This window comes from Lucilia sericata, unplaced genomic scaffold (genome assembly GCF_015586225.1).
Source record: "Lucilia sericata isolate MDLA Ls3-8-SP2 unplaced genomic scaffold, ASM1558622v1 Contig000002F_arrow, whole genome shotgun sequence".
NCBI classification, from domain to species: Eukaryota; Metazoa; Arthropoda; class Insecta; order Diptera; family Calliphoridae; genus Lucilia; species Lucilia sericata.
In genome coordinates this window covers 1,324,977-1,342,693 of record NW_023994043.1, presented here as the reverse complement: position 1 = coordinate 1,342,693, position 17,717 = coordinate 1,324,977, and the positions used below count along the sequence as shown (strand labels likewise).

Here is a 17,717-nt window from a genome sequence, read left to right as displayed (position 1 = left end):
ATAAAAACTCACATTTAAGTTAACAGGAATATATTTAACGTAATGACATGGTTTTATAAGAATACTTGCCAAAATTTTTTATTTTTTTTAAATATTTCTTAGATAACTTTTACAATTTTTAATCGATGTTTGTGTTTTATATCTTATTGGAACGATAATTGAACATATATTTCAATTATTTGCTGTTGAATTCAAAAAATATAAATTAAGTGGTAACATTTTTTCAAAAACCACTTTTCACTTCAGAGCCGTGGCACCACTAGTTAACGTAGTCCTATTGCCCGAAAATTTTCCAAAATGCAGTTTTATAACTTTAAGTATAAGTCTAGACTATTTTGGGACTCAAGTATACAGTCAGAAGGACTAAAAGATGAAAATGTTAAAAATTGGTGGGTGATACGACTTTTTTATTTCCATATTCGGAATCAGCACACCATATAATACTAGAATTAGTGAAAATTGTTTCAAAAGTTTTTTCATCGTTGGTCTGTGTAATTAAATAAATAATTTATCAAACATTCGTAATGTTAGAGTATATTTTTATAAATTGTCATCAATATCATTCGGCATGAGTAATATCTACAGCAATAATCGTTGTTATTTTTATAAAATATCACGAATTAAATTTTGCGTTTAACACCTAGAAACCTTAGAGCAGTGTAGCCAGGAGCTTTGAAAAGTAAAGCTAACATTTCATACCTTACAATCTATATTAGAAAAGTAGGGCGTTGCTGTCCACAAATCAAAGATTTTCGAAAGGCCTAGTAGATCCAAAGATACCAATTGTAACAGAATTGTTTATACATATGTATTTGTATTTAATACTATTACAAAAACATCGTATATACCAAATTTATCATTGTTGTCTTCAAAATTACGACCTACATACATATGTATGTACATTAGGGTGGTCCAAAAATTTAAGTTGCTGATGTTCCCATCGAAAATGAAAATTTACTTCATTCTAAGATACCAATTCTCAAAATGTTTGTTCTGACGTCTATATTTGAGCTGGACCAAAATATAAAAAGGTCGGTTTTTAAGGTTTTTTTGATTTTTCATATTTTTGGCAAATAAACTATATGCAAATTTGGTATCATATGAAGGGTCTTTGAGAGACGATTTCAATGACATAACACAATTTTGTATACAAATGTTGTAATTTTTCGGCCAATTTTTAGATCTTTTGTGTGGCCTCCGGTAGGTTAGTGGTTAGTGGTCTAGTCTGGTAGACCGGAGGTGGTGGGTTCGATTCCCACCTGAGGCACTGGTTAAGGAGCGCACAACAGGCCCGATAGAGGCCTAGGTGTATTTCTTCGGATTTGATGTATATATATCCTCCTTTCAAACTAACTAACTAACTAGATTTTTTTTAATTTTTACATAGAATTATTTTATGTAATTAATTTAAATTGTTACATTATAAACCTCATGTTATTTCACCGAAATGATTATTTCAATTTTTCAAACTTCGATGTTTTGCATTTTATTTAAAAATTTTAAACCCTATTTTCTCCCCGGTATTATTTAAGTATATCAGTATAAGCTTTACATTGGTATACATATAATATTTTATAATTTCATTATATTGTCAATCAAATTTTTCAGTTTAACTAAAATATTGACACAATTTATCCTAAAAATCTACTTGTTTGTTATGCCAAGTTCACACGAGCAGTTGAATTAACCAATTAATCCGTTTGTATGACACATTAGTAATTCGTTTTGACAGTTCATAGGCTTGTTGTTTTTAAATTAAGTTATATATTTTCTAATGAATTAGATGGAAATATAGTTAATAGTAATTGATTTAAGGCAAAACAATAAGCCAACGATGTGTATGAGATAATCCAGTTATATTTTTTTCAGAATAATTAGTCAGAACGTTTATATTTAATTTAATTTCATTTATTATTTTTTAATATAAAAATATATTTTAATACTTAGGTAAGTCTTAGTTATCATTTAAAATTTACAATTATTTTTTTTTATTCAATTCGATTCTAAATAGTTACAAAATACGTTTAAAATGCAATCAATACGTTTCGTAAGACACACCATTACAAAGTTAAATTTGAACATTTATATATAAATTCAAATGTAAATTTGAGTTGAATTGAATTGAAAATAATAAAATATTTACATGGCAGCTAATTAAATAAAAAAAACTATTCCTAACACTATTTAAAGTGAAATGGTGAAGCTAAACAAATAAATTAACTTACATTTATACACATTCTTATTTAAACATACAAAAATTACAAAATATTTATAAAACGAAAAAATAAAAATCGTTAATAATAACTTAAAAGAATATAAACAGTAACATTTGGTATCGAAATCGTGGTTTTGCTCGGTATTATTAAAAAATACAGATCTAAAATTAAAAGTAATAATCTTCTTTTCAAGTTGATTATCAACTAGAATTATTTCTAGATTTAGATTATTGTGGTGGTTGTTCTGTAATTTCTTTTTTAGTGATGTATTCGTAATTAAATTGTTTAAAACATATTAAAACTCAAAAATCATAAAATAAATAAAACGAAATATTTTGAAAAAATAAAATGAGCGCCATTCACGTAAGACGCAAAGCGGCGAAGGAGGTGTATTCACAGCTTTTGTACACTAGACAAGATCACAATGATTATTCCAAACCATCACTGCTATTCACTAAATCGACAACGATGATGTTCTCGATCATTGCACGATTATATTTTGGATTTAATTATTTTCATCATTTAAATTTGAGGCTTCTGTTACGCCATCACTAGATATCTGTGCTTGATGTACTAATTTATCCATTTCCTCTTTTGTAGCACGTTTAAAGAAACCAGCCTAAAAGTGAATAATAGTTAAAATATTATAATTAAACATTCATCAGATAATCAATTGTCTAATAAACTTACTCTGTACATGCCATAGGTAATCAAAGCTAAGACTAAAATGCCACCCAAAATGGCTAGGATTATGACCCAGATGGGTGTGCCATAAAGTTGATGTTTGGAAATAATGTGGTAGTCTATTTTTTTGCTAACCGCCAAAGTAGAGGGCAAGCCATTGGTCTTGACTACATCCAAACCTACTAGAACCACAAAGAATTCCCAGGGTTCAATGAGTATTTGGTTAACCTCCTTGAGATCTACATTATAGGACATTGTGACAATAATGGGGGTTTCGGGCTTAAAGTTATAAACTTCCATAACCGCTTGAACACATACAGTCATCTCGGGATCATTGCAGTTGAACACAATGGTACGATTAACTGGTAAAGTACCCTTTAAATCTTCGCTCAAGAGATCATAAGACTTAGCCTGAGCAATGCGAGCATATTGGTCCTTGTTGGCAGTGAGAGCAGCTGCTTCACGGCGTCTACGACTATGGCCCATGGAAGCAGACATTACAGAATCTAGAATAAAAAAATATGTTGTTTGGTAAAATCATAAATGTAAATTATAGCTATAAAATTACCTCCAAAGTCATTATTTGTGTTTTTAAAGGAAATCTCATTAACGTGACCCATATCAATGGCGTTATAATGCAAACCATTGCTGCTTTCCACTATGGTTTTTGTCATTGTCGAAGATGCACTCGACATGGTTGAAATGGAATTCCTAACGAGTGTAATATTATTTTGGAAGAAGTCAAAGACCACTAATTGAGAGTTGTAGGTGGCCTGCATTGTTATGTTGTCCATATCAATAATGGGAATTGTGGCTAAGGATCCAGGTATTCTATAGGCCACGGGTATATTAAATACAACCTTCATGGCACCTACATTACTGGGACCATTGCTTTTGATCTAAAAATATATTTGTTTTACTTAAATTTGTTTTTATTTATAAATTTTTGTTAAACTTACCTCATAGTAACTCTTAACTTCTGCTGTATTAGACATCTTTTCCAAATTGATGTGTGGCGTTTTAGGCGCTCTACAAATAATAAAATGTTAACAATGTATTTCAATAATCAATAAAAATAACTGAAACTTACCCAACAGCTTCGATCTCAGTAAATTCACCCAATGTAATGACATCCTTAACAATATTATTTCCTGGATTAAGTTCTTTGCCGGTACTGAAAACTTCAGCCGTTAAGATCATGGCCGTACCCGTTAAGCTACTTACATCATAAATAACTGTAACTGAGTCTTTAGCACCCTTAACCATGGCTTGACCACGATTTAAATCACACAACATGACTGATTCATGCACCTTACAGTTAGAGGGATATCTGGCGAATGGCAAACGATTGGACGATGTGATATTGATTTGTGGTAAATAAGCAGTTTCACCAGTGTTGGAAACATCATATGTAACTTTTAAAGTGCGACTGCTACCCAATATGTATGAATGACTAAAATTTATAAAAACTGTGTTAACGCATTGTTCGCATAATTTATGATAATACTTATTTATGATAAATACTTACTCTAATCCACTACTCTTCACTTGCATGTCAGCTATGCAAATTTCTGATGCACAACCCGTACTAAAGATTATTTTTTCGCTAAAAACTTTAGGTTCAGCGGGATCGACGGCAGCACAAGTTTCACAAAATACTAAAATAAATGCATAAGATTACATAAGGATGTTTATACTTTTGATAGTAATCAAGACCTTACCTTCGGAATCTGGTACTTGATTAACAAGGTTGTAGTGCAACTCCAATTCAATGGGTTTGAAAATCTCCGATTCAATGAATTTTACATTACAGTCCATAATGCTACACTGTGTCTGAGTTTTGGCTACAGCTTTGAATTTCATTTCATTACGGTTAGTTGATGATATTGTTACTCGTTTCACTTGTGGATCTAGCACTACATGCATGTCCAATTCTTGAGATTGAATTCTGGACTCGTTGGATTTTGTTGAAATACTATAGCAAACGGACAAGGGGAATGTTGATTGACCTGGTTTAATTTCACGGGTGTCTGATTTGAGAGTAGCTATGATTTTTACTACAGGGTAAGCTTTATACAACAAAACAGTTTCGGCATTGGGTGCACCAATTGCAATATCATTGAAACCATTGCCATCAATATCCGAACCCTTAGAAAGACCATGGCCGAACATGTGAGCACCGTATGATGATTGTATAAACTCCTTGGGCGAATCCAAACGCTGACTATGTTGGTCACGCAAACCTCTTTCACTTCCCAGATAAACAAATACTGAACCATCACCTGCAAAGGGTGCTCCAACAGCAATATCATTGTAGCCATCCTGATTTAGATCTCCTAATCTAGTTAGAGTTGTGCCAAAACGTGATTTTCCGTGAACTGGAGATGTTATCAGTTTACGTTCGAAGTTGAACTGAAAAATTATAACATATTGGTTAGTTACAATTTATTAAGTACATATCAAATACAAACTTACTCTTCCTTGATTTATAAAGACATAGATGGCACCATCATCAAATAAACCAGAAACTCTATGCTGTGGAGCAGATACAATAACATCGGTTAAGCCATCGCCATTGATATCTTCGGCTAACACTGCGTATCCGAAATATTCACCAAATTGTTCACCACGGAAAACATAGTTCTTCTTTATACGGTTGCTAGTATAATCGTAAATATAGGCTTCTCCTGATTGTTCATTTGCTTGTGGAGCTGATGCAAGATACAACAATTTTGTTTTATCATTTGAATCAAAATAACCGGAACTAACCGAGTAGCCAAAATATGAATCAGAAGGCTGATGGAAATTTTGTGGATTAGGTATATCAGATTCATAGTAAACCTGTGTATTTTCCAAATCCATGTCCATTTGTCTGCGAATACGTGAAGCTCTTTCAGTATCGCGACGACTTAAGCTGGGATCATCATTTAGAACTCTTTTACGATGTCGTATAACTGAACCTTTCCATGTATGAATACCTGGAGCGCCAATTAGAAACTCTTCATTATCAGGTGTTATATGAACACTTAGACCCTGTTCGGCCAACATATAGTAGTAAAACTTTGTACCATCCTCTTTGCGAATCTGATCTTGCTTCAATCTTAAGGGCGATATTTTTCGGACATCTTTAGGTTGATCGGCTAAAGTATCGTTGATCCAGTAACACAAACCGTGCATTAGATAATCGTTCTTCTCAACTGGTGCAATAAATCTCGGTGCACAAACAATAAACTTATCGGTGTCTTTTAAACCTCCGTCCATGGAAGCGCCCAACCATTGGAAATCACGTTTTTCCGAATCATAAGTGTAATCACTATGTTCGATATTACGATTTCCCTGTATATCGAATATGTATGGATAACACGCTGTAGGTTTATCCAATGGACACCGATATATAGCACCAGTTTCGTTAACCTTCCTCTGTAATTCCAAAGTTGATTGCGCCCTGGGAGCACCAATAATTACACTGAAATTAAAAGAATGACATAAATAGTTTTATTAAATTTCTTCAGGTGCAAAAATAAAAGCGTAATCTTCATAATATTATCCTATCAACCTAATTTCACCTAACTCAAGTTTAAAGGCCTAAAGTTGTACACCAAATAACTACCTATATTACAACTGTGAGCGTCAAAAGAAAATGTACACCAATTTCAGTTCTACAAAAGTCTTTGTTATAGTACAGTTATTGATAAAAATTAAAATGTTTTATTGCAGTTTAGAAGGCTTATATAATACGAATATAACTGTGAACAAACAGCTACAAAAAGTGAAACAAACACAGGCTTAGATTATAAATGTTTTCTAAAAATAATGCTGTTTTTACGCGTCATAAAAAAGTGTACAATGGAAGCATTGCTCTTTCGTTCTTTGAATGTATCGGGGAAATGATTAAATTTCTTCGAAAGACGGTACTTAGGCAAGCAACCAAATGGACTAATTATGTTATTTTGCAGCTTTATTTGGATTTTGGTATGATATAGACTCCCCATGTACCGTGAAATATCGTTTCCAATTCAAATAAAAAAATCAATATTTACGCGAAATGTGACGAATTGTCAGAAATAGTCAATGAACAATTAAAAACTATTGAAAAATTATGTATGACATCATACGGTTGGGAATATTCGTTAACCAGGACTACTAAAATGGCTTACTAACGCTAAAGAACTGCAAAAATCATGAGGACCGAAGCCCAATTCCCTGAAAATTGTTGTGGAATTATCGAAAAATATAACATTACACCAGGGAATCTAGTGGATATGAGTTCAATTCAAAGACCACGTTAATAAACACTCTACATAGCAGAAAGCCTCTTAAGAAACCTTACTTTCATATCAAAAATTAATCAACAAAACTGAATAAATTTTGCAAAAGTGGGTCAAAACTCAGATCATTACTTCGGGATATATATTTTATTAAAAATTTTGGACCATTTACGGTTTTATCAATAATTATACTCTAACACAAGTTTTTATGAAAATAAAAGGGCTGTACACTTTCTTTTGACGCTCGCTGTACATACGTATTTATTTCCTAGAGTGTGTGTACTTGCATGATCAGTATAATGATGATGTCAATTACAATGATAATAAAAACTGCAAGTATTTAAAATGAACACAGTTGACTTCTTTCATATCGATTGATCACTATTGCGTAAATATATATCTCAAACCCTTCGAACCTGACAAACAGATGACACATTAACCTGGATCATCATGCATATTAATAATAATTTAAAAACAAATATCTATACATATAAAAATGAATGTGTGTTTGTTTTCACAATATATTCCTGTATGTCTGGAAGAGGGCGAGGAGCCACGAGATCTAAGATAATATAACAGTATATATAACAGAAAACTTCGTATATCTGAAAAACTATTAGAATTCTACATGAAGAACTTTGACATTCATGTGAACTTTTAGAGAATAACGGGCTTTTTTTAACGTTCGAAAAAATTGGCGAGATGTAAAAAAATGTTTATCTGGAAAACTGTTGTAGTTAGAATCTTCAAAATCATTAAGTGGGGTTTTCATTTATATGTATTGCTTTTAGAGTAGCAAAGCACACTGGGTATAGCTAGTATTAAATACAATCAAACTTATTTAAATTGCTCAAAATGAGCAATTTTAAATTGAAATATATTTCTAAGAATTAAACTTATAAGAAATACCAAAGAAATGTCGTATTTATTTGCAAACTTATCTAAAATTTGAATTTGGTAGAAAGTATATAAGTATGATGTTTGTCATTAAAATTCTCTATAAGTTTTGCTACAAAAACTTACGTACGTACATACATTGATACACACATATGTACATACATATGTATGTATGTTCGTATAATTGAAGGTGATTGTGTTTTAAGAAATAAAGTCAGTTAATTTTTATACCCACCATCAAAAAAGATGGGGGTATATTGATTTTATCACTCCGTTTGTAACACATCGAAATATTGATCATAGACCCACAAAAGTATATGTATATATTCTGGATCCTTATTAAATTCTAAGACGATCTAGCCATGTCTCTCCGTCCGTCTGTCTGTTGAAAGCACGATAGAGTCCGAACGGATAGAGCCAGAGAATTGAAATTTTCCACAAATATTTATTTTTTTGTTATTGAAAATAGGCAATATCATTCCACGTATTCATATAGCCCCAATACAAATGGCAACCCGAAAAGCAGCTTTAACAGTCATAACTGCTTTAAAATGCGAGTATAACGATATGGTTCCTTCCAAAAAATTACATTAACGCCCATTACTGGTTTAAAAATACGAGTCTAGCGCTGAAATTCAAAATATTTTATGAGAATCGGTCCATAATTGACCCTACCCCCCATATATGGTCCCCCCAAAAAAATGACTTTAACACACATTACTGGCTTAAAAATGCGAGTATAGCTATGAAATTCGATATACAGAAGTAAGTTTCTTACAAGCCAAAATCTCTTTAACGAATTTTATAATTGACCCCACCGCCCACATATGTTTATGGTTTAAAAGTTGGACAAACATGTTTTGTTTTCATTAAAAATTAATATTTTGTTAATACGAAAGGGATGTGTCCATAATTGACTTAAGCCATATTTCAATTATCAACCTAATGTTTATAGGGGAGCATTCTATTTACGGCATTTGGTTTGATGGTGGATATATAAGATTCGGCATAGTCGAATATAACACTTTTACTTGATTTTGCAGTCATAAAAACACAAATAACAATGTTATTTTCGGTTATGATGAATCTTATACGCCCTCCATCAAAATGTTAAAAAACATTAAATCAAATTAAAATTGTATAAGGTTGACATAATTAACTCAATATTCGTATATTTTGAACTGAATAAATATTACAAAATAACCACTTTTACTTTCAAACAATTTAATATTTTATATAAAAAAAACTACTAAAAATTTTGCATTAACTCAGATAAGAAACATACAGACATACATATATACATATACGTAAGTACATGAATCTATTTAAGAAATATTGAAATGACATGAACAATTTTTCTCTTTCGATGTATTACAAGCAGAATGACAAATTCAAAATACCGATTTTATAGAATGTATCAAAAAATTAAATAGAACCAAACATTTAGTTCGTCAACTTTGTAATCTTATCAAATTAAAAAAAGAAATCGAAGGAAAAATATTTATCAAATCAACCTATTGTTTGTATATAAATAATCGTACATTTTAAAGGTGGTATTGAAGATAAACTTGTTTTTTTTTTAACGAAAATGATTAATATTTTTCGCTTTCTTATTGTATGCGAATTTAAAGCTCTAAATTTTTATTGACTCAATATTTATGTATTTAAAATTTATTAAAAAATGAGGTATGACTACAACTTCATTAGAATATATTTTTTATTTATTTTTTTGCAAAAAATAAATATTTATTTTAGTACGAACTGAAATGAAATATGTGTGTGTAAGTACTTTTATACTTTATATATTTATTATCATAAATTTTTATAAAAAACTTCCAGAGATAAAAAATATATTTGTACTTTTAGTATGAATGACTTCATTTATACGAAATTATAGAAAATAATAATAATTATGCTTAAAAAAAAAACAACTACAAATACTCTGTATTTAATACAGTAATCAAGTATTGATAATCAAATTAAAGCAAAAAGGAAAAAATAAATACAAATTCATATTTAATGATGATTCATACCTGTCCAACTCATACTTTATACTATAATTATGTGAATACTTATTTATTCATTTATTGAAAAATCCATAAAATGACACGTTTTGCAAACAATGGAAATAGAAACTCACCCATTCGATCTTAGATTTAAACTGAAACCAAAATAAGAAGATTCATATTTGGCCATGGGAGTTGGCAATTGAGGATCTCTCATGACGGCATTTGGTTTTGGTGATAAATTGTAACCGTCAGTACAATGATTTAAAATAAATATTACGCACAGGGCGTTTAGAACTTGTGATGTTGTTAACATTTTTTTCTTTTAAATTGATTTGTGATCAAAAACACATTTACACACTTTAAAATATAATTTAACACTTATTATCAAATGGAAAAAAAAACTTCAGTTTTTAATTACAACAATAACAATTTTATTTCTTAAAGACGTTTGAAGTTTTTCTTGTTGCCCGTTCTAATACGAACCCAACCCCTGAATCGCGTAAATTAAACTGATTTGTTGTTTTGACTTTGCCATCTATAAACGACCGTTTTGTCTCGAGAGCAGTAGTCGAAATTGAAATCGAAGAGTCAACCTAACCAACCACTCAACAAATTCGCTTCACATTTTAACACACTTTGTTGGGAATATCGTTTTTATTATAATGATTGTTGTTGTTGTTTAATTAATTTCTCTGAGAAATATTTTATAACTCAAATACAAAAGTACATATTGTATAATTTACCAACGATACCGTTGATTTACGAACGTACTCATATAGACGGACCCCACTTGGTATGAGTAATACCCATAACAGTCATAGTCATATTTGAATCTGTTCGGTAGTGTGTGTATGTGTGTTTTTAATTAAACCGGTATAATTTTCTACTCGCCAAGTTTATGCTCAATTTACTCTTTTAACTCTTAATCGAACGCGTTTATGTTTTTAACTATTTTGTTATTCTCTAAATATTGGCATTTAACCAAGTTAAGACCTTCTCTATGCTCCCACCTTCAGACTATATACTCTATGAAACGTTTTCAAAATATATATTTATTTTGTATTATTGTTTAATTTTTTCAATCGTTGTATGTATGTATGTTATTAGTATGTTTACAAATGTTTTTTTTTAACATCTTTGTTAAGATTTCTCATGCATGTGTACCGGGAATATTGTATGAATCATAAGCTCTGTTACATTTGATTTAAATTTAAAACCAAAAATTGGTTCTTTATTGATGACGTACGTTTTGATTGAATTACAAATAAAAAACAAAACAAAAAATTAACAAGACACATACATACATATGTATGTTTGCATGTATATAATATGTACATATTTACAATTGAGCAATTTCCATGTTGACAAGCATATGCATTTACACCCTTGACTAAAATTTTAGGAGTGTGTTTTATTTTATTAAAATATCAAAAGGTGTGTATTCTTAATTCAGCTCTGAGTAGATAAAGTCTTCCGTGCGTCATTACCATTATCTTTTAAGATCCTTTGTCTGGCTTAATGTGTATTGTTGCCCAACTATTTAACTACATTCAGTAGTAGCTTAAAATTTGACTTTGGTACATGCTGATGTACCAAACCAAATTCCTATTTGGTTTGTAGTAGATACCAGTGATCTCAAATGTTGTGTTCGTGAGTTTCAGCTTACCATACGAAGATATAGGTTGATTTTGCAGTTCTTGGGCGAGGTTTTACCTAGGCGTAAAACGTAATTAGCTTAAATAGTTAGTCTTCGCACTTTAAATATTATTAAAATATAAGGCAACGAAAAGAGTTAAATAAAAATTTGCATAAAATTTAAGGTGTTAGAAATTTAGGCAGTAAAAGTATTGCAAACGAAACATTATTTGATTTCCGCTAATTAATAACACTGTTAAATATTTTAGCACCTGCTAATACATACTCTATATCAGAGTTTTATAAATTTAAATTGGATTTAAATTCCGCTAAATGTTATGTGTACAGTTTGAGATTTTTGTTAGTGTTCGTGTTGGGTTTGTAGAATTACCGATAAATATTATTGCCCTGGAACTATGTATATTTGGTTCGGTTTAAAGTACTATTAAAACTATATTAGAGGAAGAAAAATAATTATGTATCTTCTTCTTCTATATATATAAAAATGAATGCTTGATTGTGTGTATGTTTGAACGTTATATGCTACTAAACGGCTGAAAAGATTTTCTTCTTCTTTTTTTTCAAATTTTCACAGCATTTTCCTGTATGTCTGGAATAGATAATAGGCTACTTTTTATTTTGAAATTCCAAGTGGGCGAGGAGCCACCCCCGTATTAAGAAAATATTAAATCCGTATATTTGAGATCATATAACAGTTAGAGTCCTCAAATTTTGTCGGAGCAATTTTGGTGTCAATATGATTATTTAGGACAAAGAGTAGGTGGAATATCATTAGGGGGTGTGGCACCTCCCATATAAATTAAATACAAAAAGTTTTTTATCTTGGAAACTCTTACAGTTAGAATCTTCAAATTTTCCACGAATAACTTTTATATCCATTTAAACATTTTGGGTAATAAATTGGGGGACTACCCATGAGGGGAGCGTTTATCTGGGAAACTAATGGAACTAAATTCTTCAAATTTTGCACGAAGAACTTAAATATTCATCTGAATAACTTGGAGGAAAAAAACGGACTTTCATCTGACTTAAAGCCCCCATATAAGTTAAATAGAAAAATTCTTATATCTGAGAAACTATTAGAGCTTGAATCTTCAAATTTTACTTGAAGAATCTTGACATTCATCTGAACATTTAGAGTATAACGGGCGGAACTTGGCACCTCCCATATGAATCAAAATAAAATTTCGTTTATCTGGGAAACTAGTAAAACTTGATTCTTAAAATTTTGCATAAACTGGCGAACTTGCAATAATTTGCTTGACATCTCTCATATGTAACATATTATAAATCTGGAAAACTATTGTAGTTAGAATCTTCAAAATCGTTAAGTGGGTTTGCTTAAGTGGTATTACTTTTAGGATAGCAAAGCACACTGGGTATAGCTAGTTTTTAATACAATGCTAATATAGTAAATGCATTTTAATAAATACATATACATAAGTACATATGGGTAATTTCGTGTCTAATGACCCAACTTTTATAATCAAAGTCTTCCGATTTGGATGACAGACACAAATTTTCAGTTCTATCGGCATCCCACTAAGTGACCACAAAGCTCTTAAAGGAAATGATCTAAGCTTTCTTTAAAGTAAAAAAATACAACAAAAACGTTCATTTTGAAAAAAATAGGGGAATATTTTAAAAATCTTATTCTAAAGTTAAAAAATAAGTTTTTGAATAAAACCCTGTATGACCAAAATGTTCAACTTTGACCCCCCTCTAATTCCGGCAGTTCTTGGCGGATAGAATGAAAATTTGTGTCTAGCCTACTATCCAATAGTACTAACCTTGGTGCAAATTACATCAAAATCGATTTCTTGAGTTGGGTCACTTGACATGAAATTGCCCATATATAGTAAATTATTTTATTAAAATTAGATCTTAACCGTTATCATGAAATCCCGCAATTGTGGTTATTTATTAAAATATAGTCTTTATTATTTAGTATTTTCTTATGAAGATATAAATATGATACTGAAGAGCATACAGTTAATTTGCAATGCTGATATTCATAGGATAAGTCATTTTAAGGGACCCTTATTTGGATATGATTTTGAATCACATAAAGCTAAACTGTAGTTTAACTGCATAATGAAAGTATATATTTGTGAGAGCTCTGAATAGGAATTCGTATGGGCCTTATGATAAATCATAGGCAGATTTAAGCAAATTTTAATGGACTTCAAATTTTAAAGAACATGCGTGAGCTGTTAAAGTGTGAATTGTTAAATCGCCACAGACAGTGGTTCTATGTCAAACGGTAAACGATTGTAGGAATATTATTTCTTCGCTCTAACAAATATCAACAAAAATGCCCAATAGCCTCCTCACTATTGTGAATATAAAAACTATTCATACAAGTTTAATCCATTAATTGTATAAAAAATATACGGGGATTTATTTAAAGTGAATCAAGTTTATTTTGTAACCACCATTTTAATACTTTTTTATAGCGAAACCATATAAAAACGTTTACATATTTTACTAAAACGACTTAAATGTAAGTTGCTGGCTTGATTTAAAATTAGCCATAACAAATTATTTGGAAATGTTTGCGTGCATTTTCGTATTATGATTGTTTCATTTAAAGTATTTTAAAATAATGATTAATATTTAACACTGAAAACACTTCCTTATTTAATTTTTAACAGGGATGGAAATTTTGATTTAATATTATTTGTTAAATTAGAAATTGACTGGTTCATTAGTTTGAAATGTCTACAGAGAGTATACAGAGGTAGTCACAAGTATTTCCACATTTTCTTTCTGTAGCATTGAACTCAAAATAATTTGAACAACAGAAAACTTCTTTATATATTAACTATTTTTTTATCAAAAATTTTATAGCACTAGTTTAAAAATCTTTAGAATGATTTTGAATAGTTTTGAAAGAAAAATGTTCGTAAATAATTTAGAAAGAATTATTAATTATAAATGTATTGGTTTATTCGTTGTTTCTGAAATTCTACAAGTTAAGAAAAGTTATCTTGAGAATTAGAAGTTTTTAGAATCATTGTTAACTTTGTTTTTTTTTCAATCAATCAACATAATAATTCGAAGGCAACTTCATGAGGTTTGTATTTAAGAACCACTGTTTAAACTTAATTCATACAATAACCTAAAGCGCTTTGAAAGAAAACCGGCTATTAACTAATAAAACCAAATAAAGAATATCTTTAAGCTCTGTGATACACTACACTTGAGATATAATATTAATAAAAATAAATGAAATATATAGGGCAACTGTAGACCGATTTTTATAATATTTTGAAGACAACATACGGTTACATTTAAACTAAATCTGCTAAATCTTCTAAATGGAACTACATATGTATGTAAGTATATGACATAATTTTGAGCGTTACAAACTTCAGTAAAAACATATTATATCCACCACAACCCAGTAGTTTAATGAATGTATGATGTGAATATTTACAATATTCATCTTCGGTCAATAACTCTTATATAAATTAATTAATTATCCAGCATTTTGTTTATAAATTGTTTTAAGAAAAAACTTTTTTAAATACCGCATAGATTAAGAAATGTTTCACATATAAATATTCAATATTTGTAAATAATTTTATTTTAATATTTTGTTTTAAGTAATATGAAGATCTGAAGACAGAAACAAATATTTCACATTTAATAATTCAATATTTACAAAAAATAATAATAGAGTTTTGTGACTCACTAATAGCTTCAGATCATAAATCACTGTTTGCATACAATTTTAATGGGTTTTTAAATATTGTCAGCTACCGTCGAAAAACAAATTGCACCCAAAATCATTTTTCTACCGGAAATGTTAAAATAAATAAGAATAAATTTCTTTCTCTTCTGGTAATTACACAACATAAAAAGATAAAAATTTATGATAAAATCTGTAAATTTAAATTAGTTAAAAAACAACTGTGGTAAAAGTAATTTTGCACAAAAAATTAATCTACCAAATTGTTTTTTTGTCATACAAAAAAAAAAAAACAACTGGGAGAAAGTTATAAAATGTTTTTTAATCAAATCTTTTTTATACAGATACATGTACGTAGTACTCGACATGTTTCAGTTTAAAAAAATTTTTGATTCATACCAGCAATTTTTTTTTTTTGAAACAAAAGATACTGGATGGCTCACAAAAAAAGTGTTAAAAAGACAAACAAATTAAAAAAAGTGTTAATAAAAAATGATAAACAATTTTTTGACCATTTGGTCTCGCTGATTATGGAGATGTTGTTGGCTCTGGGGCACAATGTGTTTTATAAATACCCTGTAGTTCGGGGTGAATGTACAGAATTCATGATTTTATCTGCTATTTAGCATTACCCATAGTTACAGAATTACCTAAGTATGTACATATTATTTTAACTTGTGTATATCCTAGTAGGGACCCTTAGTAGTCTACAACCACAATACTGTATTATCCCTTCCTCAGTTATTTTAACTATCCAACAGTCTGTAAGGTATAAAGAAAGTTGAACCCCCCAAGTGCATATATAAATCCACCTTAACTGCCAATAGTTTCGATAGTATCAGTCCATTATTTTTCATATATATTATTTGTGATATATAGGAATCTTGCAAAGAGGCTTTAACTATACTATCTGTAAATTTCATATAAGTATTTCATATATAATGCGGTAACGTATTGTTACCTTGAGTAATTTTGGTACAAAAATCTTCCACGGAAAATCAATTTCACAGACAAATTTACATGTATTTTTAATTCTAATTTAGAAGAGGGATAAATCCCTGCCTCTATCCTTGCTTTATCTCCATGTAAATGTCGTCGGCCAAGCAATGATACTTGTTTATATCGAAAATTCCGATTTTTATACCCTACACCACCATAGTGAGGAGGGTATTATACGTTTTTGCTGATGTTTGTAACGCACAAAAATATTGGTCCTACATCCACCTTAAAGTATCACTTTCTGAATCGATTAAGCCATGTCCGTCTGTCCAGCTGGCTGTCCATGTAAACCTTGTGTGCAAGGTACAGGTCGCAATTTGTAAGACCTTAAAATATCGGTCACAAAAATATATGTATATATTCCTTAAATTCTAAGACGATAGGGCCCGAACGGAAAGAGCTAAAGGGTTGAAACTTTACACAAAAATTATCCATAGGTAAGGTTTGTTTGGTATTGAAAATCGCCAATATCAGTCCAAGTCTTCGCATAGCGCCCATAAAAGTAGCTCCCGGAAAATAGTTTTTTAAAAATTCAAGTATAGCGACGAAATTCGACAAAATTTTACCAAATTTTATGAGGATTGGCCCATAATAGACCCTACCCCCCCATATAAGGCCCCTTTCAGAATATGACTTTAACGCTCATTACTGGCTTTAAAATACGAGTATAGTATTGAAATGAATCAAGTTCTACATTCCTTTCACGGCATATGATTTTATGGTGGATATATAAAATACGGCATAGCCGAATATACCACTCTTACTTGTTTATAATCTATGTGGATTAGATAGGGCCGATTTGATATTTCCAAAAATTGTATAATAGTTATAACACTAGAGTAAATTCTTAGAATTTTTTATATAAGGCCAAGATTTGCATGATATCTTGCCAGTTTTTTACTGAATAAAACAAATATTCTATACGACGAGCACTGGTTTGTTTTTTTTGCAATCTAATTACACATACATAGTTATTATAATGCTACGTATATGATCACATCTGTAAACAAAATATTTATTTTATTTATAATTCATAACATTAACAAAGCAAACTCTAAAAATGTCGAATATACTCATAAATGGATAAAATCAACTAAACAGCTACAACTAATTGACATTTTCCGTGATTTTATACATAATTTCCCCATTTGTCCAAATATATGTACAATGTACATATGTATGTGATCGTATAAATGAATATTTAAACATATGTAAGTTTTAATTCTAATTATTCCTATATCGGGTGATATTTTTAGAGGGGAACATTTTAAAAACTAAGCAAATCAAAGTAACA

General features: G+C 30.0%; 1 protein-coding gene across 2 annotated transcripts in view; it reads right to left on the bottom strand.

The window, feature by feature from the left end:
• Positions 1-1,915: 1,915 nt before the first annotated feature.
• The window catches only part of LOC119612738 (integrin alpha-PS3-like), a 29,323-nt gene continuing 13,521 nt past the window's right edge, over positions 1,916-17,717 (bottom strand). The window contains exons 1-9 of one of the 2 annotated variants that reach the window (XM_037968699.1): positions 10,206-10,592; positions 5,376-6,366; positions 4,622-5,312; positions 4,429-4,558; positions 3,991-4,353; positions 3,860-3,929; positions 3,469-3,799; positions 2,907-3,406; positions 1,964-2,835 (exon numbers count right to left, since the gene is read on the bottom strand). In XM_037968699.1, the coding sequence (XP_037824627.1) occupies positions 2,722-2,835; positions 2,907-3,406; positions 3,469-3,799; positions 3,860-3,929; positions 3,991-4,353; positions 4,429-4,558; positions 4,622-5,312; positions 5,376-6,366; positions 10,206-10,387 (3,372 nt within the window). In that variant the 5' untranslated portion in view covers positions 10,388-10,592 and the 3' untranslated portion in view covers positions 1,964-2,721. Of the gene's footprint in view, positions 2,836-2,906; positions 3,407-3,468; positions 3,800-3,859; positions 3,930-3,990; positions 4,354-4,428; positions 4,559-4,621; positions 5,313-5,375; positions 6,367-10,205; positions 10,593-17,717 lie in introns of those variants that run through there. The other variant, XM_037968625.1, reaches the window with a different exon arrangement.